At 50.4% G+C, this 14778-nt stretch overlaps 1 protein-coding gene across 1 annotated transcript in view; it reads right to left on the bottom strand.

Moving 5' to 3' along the window:
• Nucleotides 1-2543: 2543 nt before the first annotated feature.
• Nucleotides 2544-14778, bottom strand: part of FBXO16 (F-box protein 16) — a 51276-nt gene continuing 39041 nt past the window's right edge. The window contains exons 8-9 of the mRNA XM_019537217.1: nt 6172-6397; nt 2544-5501 (exon numbers count right to left, since the gene is read on the bottom strand). Coding sequence (XP_019392762.1) covers nt 5434-5501; nt 6172-6397 — 294 coding nt within the window. The 3' untranslated portion in view covers nt 2544-5433. The remainder of the gene's footprint in view (nt 5502-6171; nt 6398-14778) is intronic.

Raw genomic sequence — 14778 nt, 5'->3', positions numbered from 1 at the left:
CCAACTTCCAAGAGAAGTGGTACAGGCTCCTACCCTGGGGGGCTTTAAGAGGAGGCTGGATGAACACCTTGCTGGGGTCGTTTGACCCCAGTACTCTTTCCTGCCATGGCAGGGGGTCAGACTTGATGATCTGCTCAGGTCCCCTCCAAGCCTACCAACTATGAAACTATGAAACTTCCTTACTCCCTGATAATTGGTTTCAAAATTCTCCTGTCAACATCTTCCCATTCTTTCTAGTTATTATTTATCATGATTTACTTACATTTAGGTAGAAGTTTAAGGCACCAGCCAAACTTTGGGGCTTGTGTCAGGACCTATACAAACACATTAGAAGATGTATCGGCTGTGCTGACCAGCTCCTCTCCATCTTTAATATCTATGGTCTTGGATAATTAAATCTAGTTGTCAGTTGATTGCCAGCTACTCATCAATAGTTTCTCTGCTCATAGATATCCATACAGCCTGTCTGTGTGTAGTTCTTGTGATCTCTCCTCATAGGTCAGTTGTGATGGAGTTTATGGCTAACCACATTTTAAGTTTAATATGCATTTCTATTTACTACCTAGAAATGCAAAACACTAGAACGCTTGGTTCAGGGATGATACTTTCTATTAGACCAGCTAAGAAATTGCAAAAAATATATATATCTTCTTCTGCAAGCTTCTGGGCTCATGTGCACTTCATCAGGCTCAGGGAAAAAATTAAACACAGTAAAAAGTCCTCATAAGTAGGAAATGAACTTCATTTTTGCACCTATTTACTACCTAGGGGGTTGGTAATACTAACACACAACACAAGGTGGCAGCACAGTATTTTAATTGGAAGCAGCAGATCAAATCTCCATCCCACCATTGCTGTAAGTTTAAAAACTTCCCAATTGGGAAGAAAAACCTAGCAGTTGAGAACCTGATATAAAGTGAATTTGAATCTCAGCTGGATCTCGGGAGGAGAAGGATGTGGTGGAAAGGATGCTTGTGAGCGTGCTATTTCCCTGTCTTTTTTGCACCTTCTTTCATCCTAATTTGCAAATTAGGATGAAGGAAGATGATAGAAAGACCGAAAAAAGGGAAGAAACAAAAGGATGCTAAAAAAGGCTGGGATTGCCAAGTTATTCAGAGCTAAAGCAGATGGGGGCCAGATTCAGATTCATTTACATAGATGCAAATCAAGTGAAACTGCCCTGACTGCTGGAATCACACTGGGGTAGCCAAGATCAAAGTGACTCGCAGACAAAAACAAATTGAGCAGAATGAGGCAAGCAGCAGTGAGCTGTGGTGGGTGGTTATGGGCAAGAGGCACTGATGTCACTATGCACCTGCTACAGGGAGAAGCGCACTTGGGACCTGCAGCTCTTTAAATAACAGTCTCCACAATTTGAGCTATAAAAGAATCTCCCTTAGATATCATCAGGGATGTGGGAAAATGGGAAACAAATGTGGATTTTCCCTTTTACCCAAGAAAAATGTGGACTTTTTCATTTGAATGGAGATATACATGGATTTTCCATTTTTGCAAAGAGCTCTCTACAGGCTGGCAGAGCTCCACCCTACAAGGGGCTGGGGCAAGCGGGAAGAGGGCAGTTGGGCAGGGGGTGCCATATGCATGTGCACGCTCACCCATGCACCTGGCTGCCAGGTATATCTGGTGAGGGAGAGGGAGATTGAGGCCCCCATAGGGAGGGAGGCAGTGGGGCAGGGACTGGGGCTGGGGCTGCTGCCCAGCCAGATGGTGTGTGGGGTCCAGGGCCAGAATGTACAGCCACATGGGACCTGTGGGGAGCAGGACAGAGCCTTCGGTGGCTCATCTAGGGGGCAGAGAAGGTAAGTCTGGCTCCCCACTGCTGCACGCACTGCCAGGGAAGCATGGGGAGCACATGCCCCCCAAATCTGTGCATGGGACAAGCTGGCTGCTGCAGGCTCAGGCTCCCTGCCCTGCTGCCCTCTCTCTGGGGCCCCCACAGTCCAGCATGGCAGGGCAGAGTGGAATGAGAGGGGAAGGTGCCGTTGCTGAGAGTCCTGTGCCACCCAAGCGAAGAGCCCCCTGCCTGCCTGGCAGCAGTGGGGGCAGCAGCACAGAGTTGTGCCCCTTGCTGCTGCTAGGTGGGCAGGGGGCACTTCACTGGGGCGATGTGGAGCTCCAAGTGACAGCAGCGAGCTTCCCTGCCTGGTTCCACTTGCTGGGCTGTGAAGGCCCCAAGGGGAGGGCAGCAGGGCGAGGAGCCTGATCCTGAGTTTGCAGCAGGCAGCCCACACCTGCCCCCACCTCCTCCATGGGCTCCACTCTGGCCATGCCACCCATGGGAGAGGAGGAGCCAGGCCCTGCACTCTGCTCCACCACAACAGCAGGCGCTGCCTCCCATGAGCGGCAGCCAGGGTTTGGGTGCTGCTGGGGGAGGTAAGGGGCTGAGCACCCAGGTCCCTGGCCCCCTAGCCCTGGCAGCTGGGGGCCCCTCTGGCAGAGCTGGGAGGGGTGGCAAAGCCTGTGGGTGAGGAGTGAGGGGCACCAGCAGGGCCAGGGGGGATGTGGGTGGGAAGTATGGGGCCTGGACCTATGTCCTGGGGAGCTAAGGGGGCAGGGGGAGCTCTGATATTTCATAATAAGAAACCCAAAATCAATTACCAGAATTTATAGTTACTTAGCATATATTTTATTATAGTGATTGAGGCATTGGTAGGTTTCCAAATTGCTTTAAAACTGTATATATATCAAAAAAACATTGTGTTCATTTGAGACCTATATACAGAGTGGTGTTTCATTTTAATGGTAGATTTTGGGGTTTTTAATCAGAGAAGTTGTGATTTTTATCAGAGAATTTGCAACTTTTAAACACAGAAAACCAGGATCCCTGGTTATCATCACCACTGTTGGGTATTGGGTATGCTGTTGCTCTTTCCCTGCTTGCTTAGGCTGGTGCTAGGCAAGGTTAGGATGCGCACTGAGCAGAAGAGAGCTCTGCTAAAGACTGGGATGGCCCCAGGTCCACCTTAGAGCCCTCTGCTCTAAACATGTGCCCTTGCCATGGGGAAGGCAGACAAGTAAAAGCCTCTTCCTGCTCGTGCAACCGTCAGGAGAGTAGCTAAGTGGGGCATCTGCTCAGGTGTGTGCTCAGAGGCTCATGTACAACTTTCCTGGCTCAAGTCCTTTCCTTGTCCCATTCAGTCCACATCACTGTGTTGTTGTAAGCAGCATGATTGGTGACACCACTTGTTCCCGCATTTTCTCCTTCATCCCAGATTTCCATGCAGAACGCTTCCGCAAAATCGTTTAAGCATACTTAGTGGCAGCAAATATTTAGCTCCTCTGTTTTATTCCAGTAACATAATTGGCAGCAGTTACAATTAAGACGAATGTGCAGCTACACTGCTACTTCAAATGTAGACCACTCTGGTTCCCCAAGATCTTCTCTAAATTACTTTTACAGCACCATAAAGACGAGCTTTTTATAAACCACAGGATTTGATGCATTCCCTCCAAGTCAGTGAGCACTCAGGATTCAGGACTTTCAGCAGCAGAGGCATTTAAACTTACTGCCTAAACCCACAGCAGCTTCGTTTGAGCATATTCAGGCACCTGGGAACATTGCATTTATACTGAACATGCTCAGTGGCTTCAGCAACACATCCGCATGGTCCCTCACGCCCAGGCGTTACTGCGTGTCATGTACTCAGCCACTACCAGATCTAGACATGGACCAATTGCTGGAGATCCTGCTACAGAAAGATTAGTTACAGCCTAATTCAGGGATGATCAAGCTACAGCCCATGAGCTGGATCCAGCCTGCCGACAGGGCTCTTGCACAGGTCCGGAAATTTGACACCGGGGTGAGTGGAGGCAGCTTTAACTGACACAGCTCCCAGAGTCACAGCAATTAACAGTCATCATTCACCCTGCCACCAAGTTTCTAGACCCATGGAGAGCCCCTCAGGCCAGATCCAGAGCACAGAACTGTATCATCTTCCACATGGGGCTGCTTACAGGACTAGATATTTGGCAATAGGAAAAGCAGCTGCTGCCATGGAACTGGGAGCTGCAGTGATTGATGTCACTGCTGCCAAATTCTAGCCCAGCCCAGATGAGATAGCTCTATACCGCAGATCTGGCCCACGGACTGGCCCTGTAACACCCATCTGGCCAGATGGGTTGGACCCCATTAGTTGAAATAGTCAAAATCATAGAACTCTAGAATTGAAAGGGACCTCAGGGATCATCAAGCTCATCCCCTGGAGCAAACATGAGGCAGTAGTTTGGGCCTGAGAGGGCTCATAGGAACAATAATAAGGCAATCCATGCAGGAAAGCTTTCTCAGGAAGAAGCTTGTAAGGAGCTGTCTGAAGGAGAAGGAAATGGGTGGCTGGTGTAGGAGAAGTGGGGACCTTGGTGTAGGAGAAGCATGAGAAAAGGGGATGCACTGAGTTACTCACCCCTTAATCTGGAGCTAGAGGCATCTGTGGCATTCTGTGCAAAGCAGTGGCCTGTCCGGCATACGCACTGTCTCAGTCCCTGTGCTCCACAGGTGGACGCAAGAAACGGCTAGACATGCAACTTCAGCTGTCACCACCCATTTTGTAGTGAGCAAAGAGACCAAGTCACCCAAGGGCAGTGGTCCTCCAGTGCTTTCCATGGCTCCTTAGAAGACCAGACAGGCTCTCCCATAATTCACCAGAGCAGATGAACACGAAGAGCCATGGGATGTGCCCACAGGCATCCCAACCACATGCCTGGGGATGGGGGAACAGCAGCAGCAAAGCTGTGGCCTTGCAGTGTGTCCACACTCAGGCTAGGCTTCTCCTGATGCTTTGACCTGGGCAGAGATCCCCTGTGTCAATTCTGCAGTGAAGACAGGCCCTGAGTCAAAGTAGAAGGGGGCATCAGCTCCAAAGCAGTAGAGACAGGAAAACATGCTGAACAGAGCTGAGATCGGAAACAGGATACTGGGTCAGCCCTTGGTGTAACCCCAGCTTTGAATCATTTATTTGGATTAGGGTAACAGCAAGGTGCCCCCACCTCCAGTCTGAGTCTGTTGTATTAGGTCGAGGGTGGCCAGGCTGCAGCATGTGTGCCCCAAGTGGCAAGGGCGGCTTCTGTGTGTGGTACATGGCAGATCAGGGAGGGGGAAAGCAGCTCAGTGGTAGGCAAGGCAGGGAGCAGAAAGCAGAGCAGCAGTTTAGGCAGGGGAAGGAGATCAGAGTGGCACTCAGGAGGGCACAGGGCTTAACTTGTGGCAGAACTGCCAAAAAGGGCATTCCCCACTGGTATACAGAGGTCAGCGATAAAAGGTTCATATTGGGACAAATGACAAGTCAGGCTATATCCGCTAGGCCTCAGGCTTGATTCATAAATGTCAGTAGCTTCCAGTCTTCACTGAGCAGGGCCAGTGCCATGATTGCCAGTTTCCAAATGCTGAGCATAGGAGCCCCTTCTTTGCTGAGCATCTTACTCTGCATCCGAGCCTGGGTCCGATGGAGGAATTTGCCAGGGCTGAGCCTCAAACAGTGGAGATGCTGGAACAGGAAGGGGAGCCATCATGAGAATTGCACCAAAGCTCACAACTGTAGAGGCCTGTAGGCGCCCAACCCGCACAAATCCAGGGGAGTCGCGCATGCCCCTGTCTTTAAACATCTACAATCAAAGGCATGTGCAGAGTACTTTTAACCCACAAAAACTGAGACCTGATTTTTGAGCACGGTCAAAACATTCCTCGTTCCACTGCCTGCACTTTGGAGACTGAGGGATGCTGTTAATGACCCCTAATCTGGAGCACTGTGTCTAATGGATGGTCACTGTCCAGTTTGTTCTGAGTGACCCGTATCCTAGGCTATCAGCAGCAATCCAGCTGTTTCGGCTCAGTTTGCAGCCTGTCCTATCCAAGTCAACTCAGGCTCTGAAGAAACTTCTGTGCCCTGGAGGTGACCACATGGGAGTCAAACTCAGGGAAATCCTTTGCTAGCATCCAGAATACTATGAAGACCATCATGATAGAGAGATGCCATAGGAAACTGTTATGTTTGAGGCCTGAAGTTCTGTGCTCATTTAAGAGCTGGTAAATTAGCCCTAAAATGCCCACTGCCTGCTTTGTCCTGGAGGAATATAATGGCAATGTGCCCCAGCCTCCAACCCAGAGGGTCCGACTCTGGGTGGCAGCTGGAGAATGAGACAAGTTAGCCCACAAACCTGGCAAACTTCTGTCCATCCTTGTAAAGGCCTTCCTCCCCTTTTCACTCAGTTGTGGTACTGGAGGTCGGACAGGTGCTGGTCGTATCCCAGCGTTCCACTGGGTGCTCTGAGCCAGCATCTTAGCCGTTGCTTTGGTAACGGGATACCCCGGTGACTGGTGAGTAGCCCAATTTGGGCGAACTGGTGTTTTCGGGCCAGAGCCAAGGTCTGCAGAGAGTGACAGCTGGGGGAGAAAAAAAGAAACATTACACTCTCCTTGGAGCCTGCAAACAAATGACGGTGTCTGAGCTAGAAAACAAAGACGTATCTTTGGTTTGGACAGGACATGTGGTTTTGCTTTCCAGCAGGGATCTGCCATTACAGTTCAAAGCAGCAAGCTGAGCCCGGCATTACTTTATGGGTATCTATGTAGCCTGGGCAAGAGCCCAACCTTCGAGTGACAAAAGAAACCAGTTAGTGCTTGCAAGGTGTTTGCATTCATTGATTCTCCATGTTGACTCGCACCTTCATGCCCAGACTCTGCCTCTGAGAGACATGCACGCTACTCTGATTGAAATCAATGGACAGGCCCCCAAGGGAAGAATTTTGGCTGTTGGGAAATTGGCTGATCTTCACAAAGGAATATGTGGGGATCAGGTTATTTTTGTGTGTTATGAAGAATTCCAGCTGGCAACAAACTCCTCATTTACAGCTGCAGCGGTGCAGCAGCAGGGAGCTGGCATTTGTGCTAAAAACCCTTTGCACTTCTACAGCAGTTTTAATTTGAGAACCAAATGGCACCTAATGTACTAACTGGATCTCACTGCCTGGCGATGACATATCAGCCCCTGAGGTTGGGGTAGTTGCACGCCAGCAATGTCAAATGGACCCAAATCCCTGGTTCAGCTGTGGTCTGCAATAGCAAACATGCACTAGAAACTATCTACTTAGAAACTCTTTGGGAAGCATTAACCGCAGGTGGCAGGATGCAGACTTCAGAGCAACTTAGATTGGAAGATTGAGCCAAAAGGAATCCCATGAGGTTCAACAAGGATAAATGCAAAGTCCTGCATTTATGACAGAACAAACCCATGCACCAGGACAGGCGGGGGCTGACTGGCTGGGCAGCTTCTCTACAGAAAAGAATCTGGGGGTGACAGGGTACAATAAGCCAAATAGGAGCCAACAGTGTGCCCAAGAAGGCTACCGGCATCCTGGGCTGCACTGGGTGGAGCATTGCCAGCAGATCAAGGGCAGTGATTCTTCCCCTCTATTCAGCGCTGGGGAGGCCTGTGTCCAGTTTTTGGTCTCCCGCTACAGAAAAGATGTGGACACATTGGAGAGAGTCCAGCGAAGGGCCACAAAAATGGTGAGGGGGTTGGGGGACATGACTCCTGAGGAAAGGCTGAGAACGTGGCTAATTTAGGGTGTAGAAGAGAAGACTGAGGTGGGATTGAATAGCAGCCTTCATTCAGCTCCCTGCCGGGAGGCTGCAAAGAGGATGGAGCTGGGCTGTTCTCAGTGGGGGCAGATGACAGGACAAGGAGCAGTGGGCTCAAGCTGCAGCAAGGGAAGTCTAGGTTAGACATTAGGAAGAATTTTCTCATGAGGAGGGTAGTAAAACACTGGAACAGGTTACCCAGAGAGGTGGTGCAATCTCCATCCTCGGAGGTTTTTAAGACCCAACTAGACAAAGCCGTGGCTGGGATGATCTAGTTGGGGCTGGTCCTGCTTGGAGCAGGGGGTTGGACTAGATGTGACCTCCTGAGGTCCCTTGCACCGTCATTTTCTATGATTCTGTGACTGTTGTCCAGGGCTAACCTGCTGCATGGAAGTTACTGCTTTTCTGCATTTTCCCCCAATTATTTGATTTAGGCAGATAGGACTGGCAGGGGCCTCCTGAGATTTTGAGTCCAGTCCCTTGTGTTTCTAGGCCATCATTCACCAAAGGAATCCCCAAATCACCGTTTCGAACCCTCACCCATAACTGGAAGGAACAATGCATGAAACACCAGGAACCCCAATAACAGCTGATGGCAGGAGATGATTGAGTAAGACTTCATGCATAATACTCTGCTTAAATGTAGCAGTAAGTGGGCACATCTACATGAGATGTTTACTGCAAAGTAGACTAATTAGCTCTGCAGAAAACATCCTGCGTCTACACATGTGGCCCTATTAGGCCACAGGAAAATAACTAACCCTGCAGCAGGATAGTACTTGTAACTACAAATACTACCCTGCTGTGGAGTTTTTTACTTCATAGCACCGCACGCATAGACACTGAAATGGCTGGCTTGGCACAAGGGTGCTTCGGTGCAGGGGCTGCCTGCCGGCCGGCCCTACACTGGAGCACCCTCATGTCCCGACCAGCCCCTCCACAGCATGTTGAGCCAGGTCCAAGCAGCGCCAGGCTGGCAGGCTGACCTCCTGGGCCTCCTGCCAGCTGGGGCTGCTCCAACCCAGCTCAATATACTGCAGATTCAGGCACATGTGTAAACACAGCATCTGGGAGCAAAAAACTATGGCATGAACTGTGCCAGAGTTTATTGCTTCACCTTAATAGCGCATGTAGACATGCCCAGTGGTGGGCAAATATCAATGGAAAGAGATGCTGGTGAATATGAAGGAGCTGGAAATGTCCCAGTGTCCCGATAAAGTGCATGACAATGTAAAGGAGATGGCATGATGGAAGCTTCCTTCCCATGGAGAAGGAGACACAAAGGCAGATCGGAGTGGGTGCTGCACTGAGCTGACTGTACCTGCTTTTTACGCTCCTGCGTTCCTGGTGATTCCGCTTTCGAGGGCTTGGGGACAGGAAGGCACAAAGTGTTAGAGCATAAAGCCAGGCTGTGCATTTCCAGCAGGAGGGAGAGTCTGACCCTGCAAACAGCGTGCTGCATGATGTGTGCTGGCGAAACTACACGCGGGGATGTGTCACTTGCAAAATAGGGGCTGCAGAGGTGAGGGTGTAGAAATATATCCCAGACGGGACTGAGGCCTGTCAGCACCCAAGGCTCCTGCCGTGGCGCAAAACCAACCACGTGGAACACACTTGCCCAACCCTAAGACATGATTCTTGTTCAAAACACCAGCTCCTGCCAAAACGCCACGGGGGAAATTCTTATCGCCTCAGAATGCAGGCAACAACGTAGATACAACGGCCTCTGTCAAACGCTGTTATTCAGTCAGCCGCGGATGAGTTACAAGCTGAAGAAGCCTTGTGGGAGTGCAGCCGCCCCTCACCCAGAACAGAACACAAAGCCTTTAAGGCAATTAAGGCGATTGCTGAGGTTGCAGGATTTCACAGAGCTGTCAGGAGGATCAGCCTCCCTCATTTCAGGGCTTGAATTAAGTGTCTGTGAAATCTGGCACCAGGAGGTTTTGGCATGAAGTTGAGTGCTCCACTGAACACCTGCAGAACCCGCCGTGCTGGTGTTTTTCACAGAGACCCCAGAGAGGACCAAAGAAGGCTTTGTCTGGGAGCAGGGGCTCACTGCAGGGACCAGCGGGCCAAAGGAGTGGCCACCTCTGTCTCAGAAAGGGCAGGAAGGAGTCAGCAGCGGTCAAGGCACTAGGCTGAAGCTCAGAGGGCTGCTCTCAACTCCCAGCTCAGGTTTCATCTGAAGGATTGTGGGCAGGTCACTGTACCTCAGTTTCCCATCTGTAAAATGGGATAATACTCCCCTGGGTGATGAGGGTTCTGCAAGTGCCTGGACATTGTGGGTCCAGCTTGTCAGCCTCAATCCAATGCAGACCTGAGCAAGTGCTTCATTCTAAGAGTTAGTCCTAGGGGCCGTGTCCACACAAGCAGGGGTGTGCATTTGCAGCAGCACAAATTTCTGCCTCTACTTTGTGCCACTGTCCATGTCCCTGCCCATGTGCTCTGCAGCGGGACACATTGTCCTGCCACTCCATGTGCTGCGGGGGGGCTGGCTGGGGCACAGGATGCCTTGTGCCCCAGCCAGGCAGGAAGAGGCACGTGGGGACAGGAGCAGGAAGCCTTTGGTTGCCTGCTCCCCCGGCTCCACACCCTGCGCCCAGGCCAGCCACTCCCCATCTGGCTGGGGTGCAGTGTGCCTCGAGACAGGGGAGCAGGCAGCCCTGGGCTACTTGCTCCCCCATCTCAAGGCAAACTGCACTAGGGAGAGAAAGAGCAGGCAGCCCTGGGTTACCTGGTCCCCTGTCTCCACATTTGCCCCTGTGCACGCCACTTTGGTGCGCTTTGCACTGCCTTTTTCTTCGGGGGGGTTTTTTGCTACCAGGAAATCCAGGTAGCAAATTTTGCCCTGGCACTGCAAGTCAGCAGCACTGTGCACAGTTTAACGTGCAGTTTGTGGCACCATAAACAGGTTTGCGGCACCACAAACTGCATGTGCCTGCACATCTGGGTTGGGCCTTGGGTTTCAATGAGACAACTCACATGTTTGAAGTTCAGCACCTGCTTAATCCCTTTCCTGGATCAAGACGTAAAGGAAGAGACATGATGTCAGTGCAGTCCCAACATGTAGAGGGCCTGATGCATTGCTGAGCTATTTTGGTTTTATGCTGATGTAACTCCACTGGTGTCACTTTGGGGTGAAACTGGAGAAGCAAAGCAGTGAATCAGGCACACAGACTTTGCAAGCCCACATCCAGAAACAGGAGTCACGGGTATAAGCAGCAGCAGCAGCGCATGGGAGGGAATACAGCAAAAACAAGTAGGTGCTTGTGGCTCTCACTGTGACAATAGGAGCTCCACACTTGCAGGTGAGGGAGCAATTTGGCCTGTTAATCAGAAGTCCAGGCCTCCCATGCTGAGCTAACATAGTGCAAAACACACTGGGGGCTTTTCCTATTTCCCACCATACTTTCTATGACTTTGGAAGTGCAGCTGCGTGGCCTGCTCCAGGTCCATGCCCTCCAGCTTTAGTGGAAAGAAAAAGGAGGGGCTAAACATGGACCTGGGCCAGAGGCTGCAGTGCTAGTAACTCCCATGCCCTCTGAGCATGGCCTGAAATGGTTTAACCCTTTCCTTTAGGTGTTCAACACCCCGGTCTATTCTCATGTGTAGAGACCACCAGCCCCCGGTCCTTATTCAGCACCCCTTTGCACACCTTCGTTGCCCAGTATGAGGCACTGTGGTTTTTCCCAGTCCGTGATTTCGCCTCATAAACCCCCAGTTTTAACAGCTTCATGTTCATTTTCCTTTCCTTTTAGCTGCCTGCGGCATTTATTTTTTTGTTTTTGTTCAGCATGTCTACAGCTTTCCCGAAGGATTTATTTTGAAGGTGTGAGTTTTAAGCCTCTTACAAGGGCTTGGTTGAAAGGCGAGTCTTTTAATGGCTTTCCCAGCATTACAGCAAACAGATTATTTCTGATGTTCAGTAACTCCATGCAGTATTTTGTGTGTTTCATCAGCCTGTGAAAAGCACACCTTTGCCATCTCACGGGGCTGGCAGGGTTATAGACTGAAATAGCGTGAATAGCTTCATTACTGAAAGCAGGGAAATCCCACAACTCAAGAGCAGATGAAGTGCATTTTTGATCTGGAAAGTGTAAGACAGTCAACGAGTTCCCCACAAAACTACTGGCATGGGGAGAAAGCCCGGGCTATAAAGACTCATCACAGCAAGAGACAGAGCCTTGTTCCAGCCCTGTCCATGATACTGCCCTCACTAGGATTTGTATCGGTGTACACCCCTCTGTCAGTCTTTGCATACTGATAAGGCTTGCAGGGCCTGGTGTGCTGCCCCCTGACTTCTCTGATCTCAACAGAGCTACGCAGTGGTAACAGGTAGGGCTGGGCTGAAACAGGACCCCAGCTCATGTAATTCATTTCAACTTTGAATGAACAGCACAGCAACACCTTACGTTTCTATAGTGTCTTCACTACATACGATACGTTCATAGGATCATAGGACTGTAAGGCTGGAAGGGACCTCACAAAGTCGTCTAGTCCAGACCCCGGCTTAAGGCAGGATCATCCCTGACTAAACCATCCTATCCAGGTGTTTGTCCAACCTGCTCTTGAGAGTTTCCTTCTCTGCAGTACTGCAGCCTAGCCAGTCATTCCCCTGTCTGTATTTGTGCATGTAATTATTCTGTCCCAATGAGGATTTTGCATTTGTCCTTGCTAAATCTCATCTGACTAACTGTGGACCCTTTCTCCAGTCTATCCAAGTCATTCTGAATCCTAGCCCTGCCCTCCAAAGTGTCTGCAGCTCCACCCAACTTGGTGTCATTTGCAGATTTGCTAAGCATGCACTCAAATCCCATCGTCCAAATTCTTAATGTAGATGGTGAACAATACCAGGCCCAGGACACACCCCCGGGGAACCCCACTTGATACCTCCTCCCAGCTACATATGTGTCTCTTTCCCTATCTTTGCTACCAACTGCACTTATCATCTGGTAGCCCCCCCAACCTCTGCAGGGTTCCTTCAACAGTTGTGGGCTGGTTTTGTTTCAGCTGCAGGTAACTGGCAACTGCGGAAATAGCTTCATGTTTCCCTGAATTACAACCAAACAAGGGAAGGATGGACACACACACACACCTCTAATGCTGCTCAAGACCTCATTGATGTAGCTGGGGAGGATTTCATCCTCACACTGGTGGTAGGGCTGAAATACTTGCACCTTGTGGATTTTGGAGTGCAGGCTGGAGACCTCAGGAGTGTAGGCCATTTTTCCCCTAAACTTAGGCACCATTTCAAGTCAAATGCACAACGCCACCTCTCCCCAAAATCTCTACTTTGATTATCTGTGAGGCCACCATTGGACTGATGTAGTAATGGCTCCAGAAACAAAATGAGTGCATCTCATTGAGGTGAAACTCCTATTATAAGTCCCTAGAGCACGAGGGTTGTAAGACAAAGCCTGAAAACCCTTAATGATAGCAACTATCTGGAGGAGGCATACAACAGGGACTAGGAAAATCTTCCCCAAAATAATAACCACCTCTCAGCCTCAGTGATCTTCCTGCAAATATCCTTTGTAGGCCAGCTCTCAGGGGCTCTCTGCCTCTCATCACATTTTTCTAAGCTTGAAAAAAAATCCCAGTGCGCACAAAAGAATCTGTCCTTCCAGCAGCTCTTCACTGCCATGTCTACAAAAGCTTATCCCCAGATGCCTTCTGGAAGCCTGACTTTTTTGGATTGCTTTCATTAGGGATGCCCTACTTTACCAGTTGTGAGCACAATGAAACTTCAGCATGAGCTAATACAAGCAGCTTGCTCTTTCATAAGGCAGCTAGTATAGAGTGACATCAGATGGCAGCGATGGAGAGCCAGTCACAAATGCAAAAGGAAAGGTGCCAGAGACTTAAAGGAAACAGACTGGATGTTTGTTAAAGAACAAATTGCCAGGAGAGCTGGTCGGAAGTGAGGGGACAGAAGAGCAGATTGAGAATTTAACATCCCCAGACAGGTGATTACGATCCTGTTCCCCTGAGGTCAGAGCTTTGCCATGGACCAGGAGCTCTTTCTGTTCAAGTTCAGAGAAAGGCAGGGCTGGATGTAAAGCAAGGAGAGTGACACCTGAGGAACCAGCAGCTGTGAACCACTCTCAAGGGAGAGAAATGGTCTAATTTGCACATGTTCTAGCTAGGATCTTTGAGAGGAAAGCTGCATGCTTGCCCAGAACTGTTCAGCACAGGGGCCAGAGCACTTGACAAACATTAGCTAATTCTGCCTAGGTATTTATAGCACACTCGCTGCAGTGGAGGGATTAGGTGTCACGCTGTGAGGAAGGTATATTCATCCCCATGTTATAGATGAGGAAACTGAGGCACCAGGGAGGGATCGGGCTGTGGGGGCACAGGGCTAGTTGGTCACAGACATGAGGCTAGTGACCAGCAGCCTCCCTCTTCTATCAGCTACACAAAGGGGTGGAGGGGGAGGGTCAGGGTGGGAGCAGGGCTTTGCTGTGTGCCCCAGAATACCTCTCTGTGTGCATGCTCTTATCCCACAGTAAGTGGAAGCTAGGCCACGGAGGCTAAGCTGACGTGGTTCGGCCTCCGCTTACTCCGGGGTAAGACTGTGCACATGGGTGGCTACCACAGAGCACATGACCCTCTCCTCTACCCTTTCCCATAGGTTCATTGCCTCAGACCACCATACAAGCCCCTAAACAACAGAAACAAGAAACTCAATGAGGCCACAAGGCCTGGAACCCTCAATTCATACATGGAAACTCCCATTGACTCCACGGGGGCTCAGGCCCAGTCACTGCTGTACAGCACACCAAAGGCCACGGGCTTGAGTGCAGTCTCCAGGGGACACATCCCACATCTAGACAGGAGGATGTGCAGGTCTGGAGCATGCCTGAGGGTGCAAGTGGGCAAGGAGTGTTTGGGCCCTGCCTGCCATTGCCATGGTATAAATAAAGCCCCTCGGGACAACATGGAGGCCACTGTTTGGGGCATAGGGCCATGCCCACCCAAAGCAGTGAGTGCCGCTGTGTGGTGCCACCATCCTGGCACACTGGAGACCTCCTGAGCTAGAGGCAGGAGCTTAAGAGCAAGGATCTACAGGTAGGGACCCCATGACACATACACCAACTCATGGGTTGTGCCAGCAGCTGCCTTCTGCGCACAGGGAAACTGGACTGTCTGTGCACACCAGCTGTACACTACCACAATTCCAG

This window comes from Crocodylus porosus, unplaced genomic scaffold (assembly GCF_001723895.1).
Source record: "Crocodylus porosus isolate Cpor-Errol unplaced genomic scaffold, CroPor_comp1, whole genome shotgun sequence".
Lineage (NCBI taxonomy): Eukaryota > Metazoa > Chordata > Crocodylia > Crocodylidae > Crocodylus > Crocodylus porosus.
Note: the sequence above shows the minus strand (reverse complement) of the source record. Positions and strands in the feature narration are given on the sequence as shown.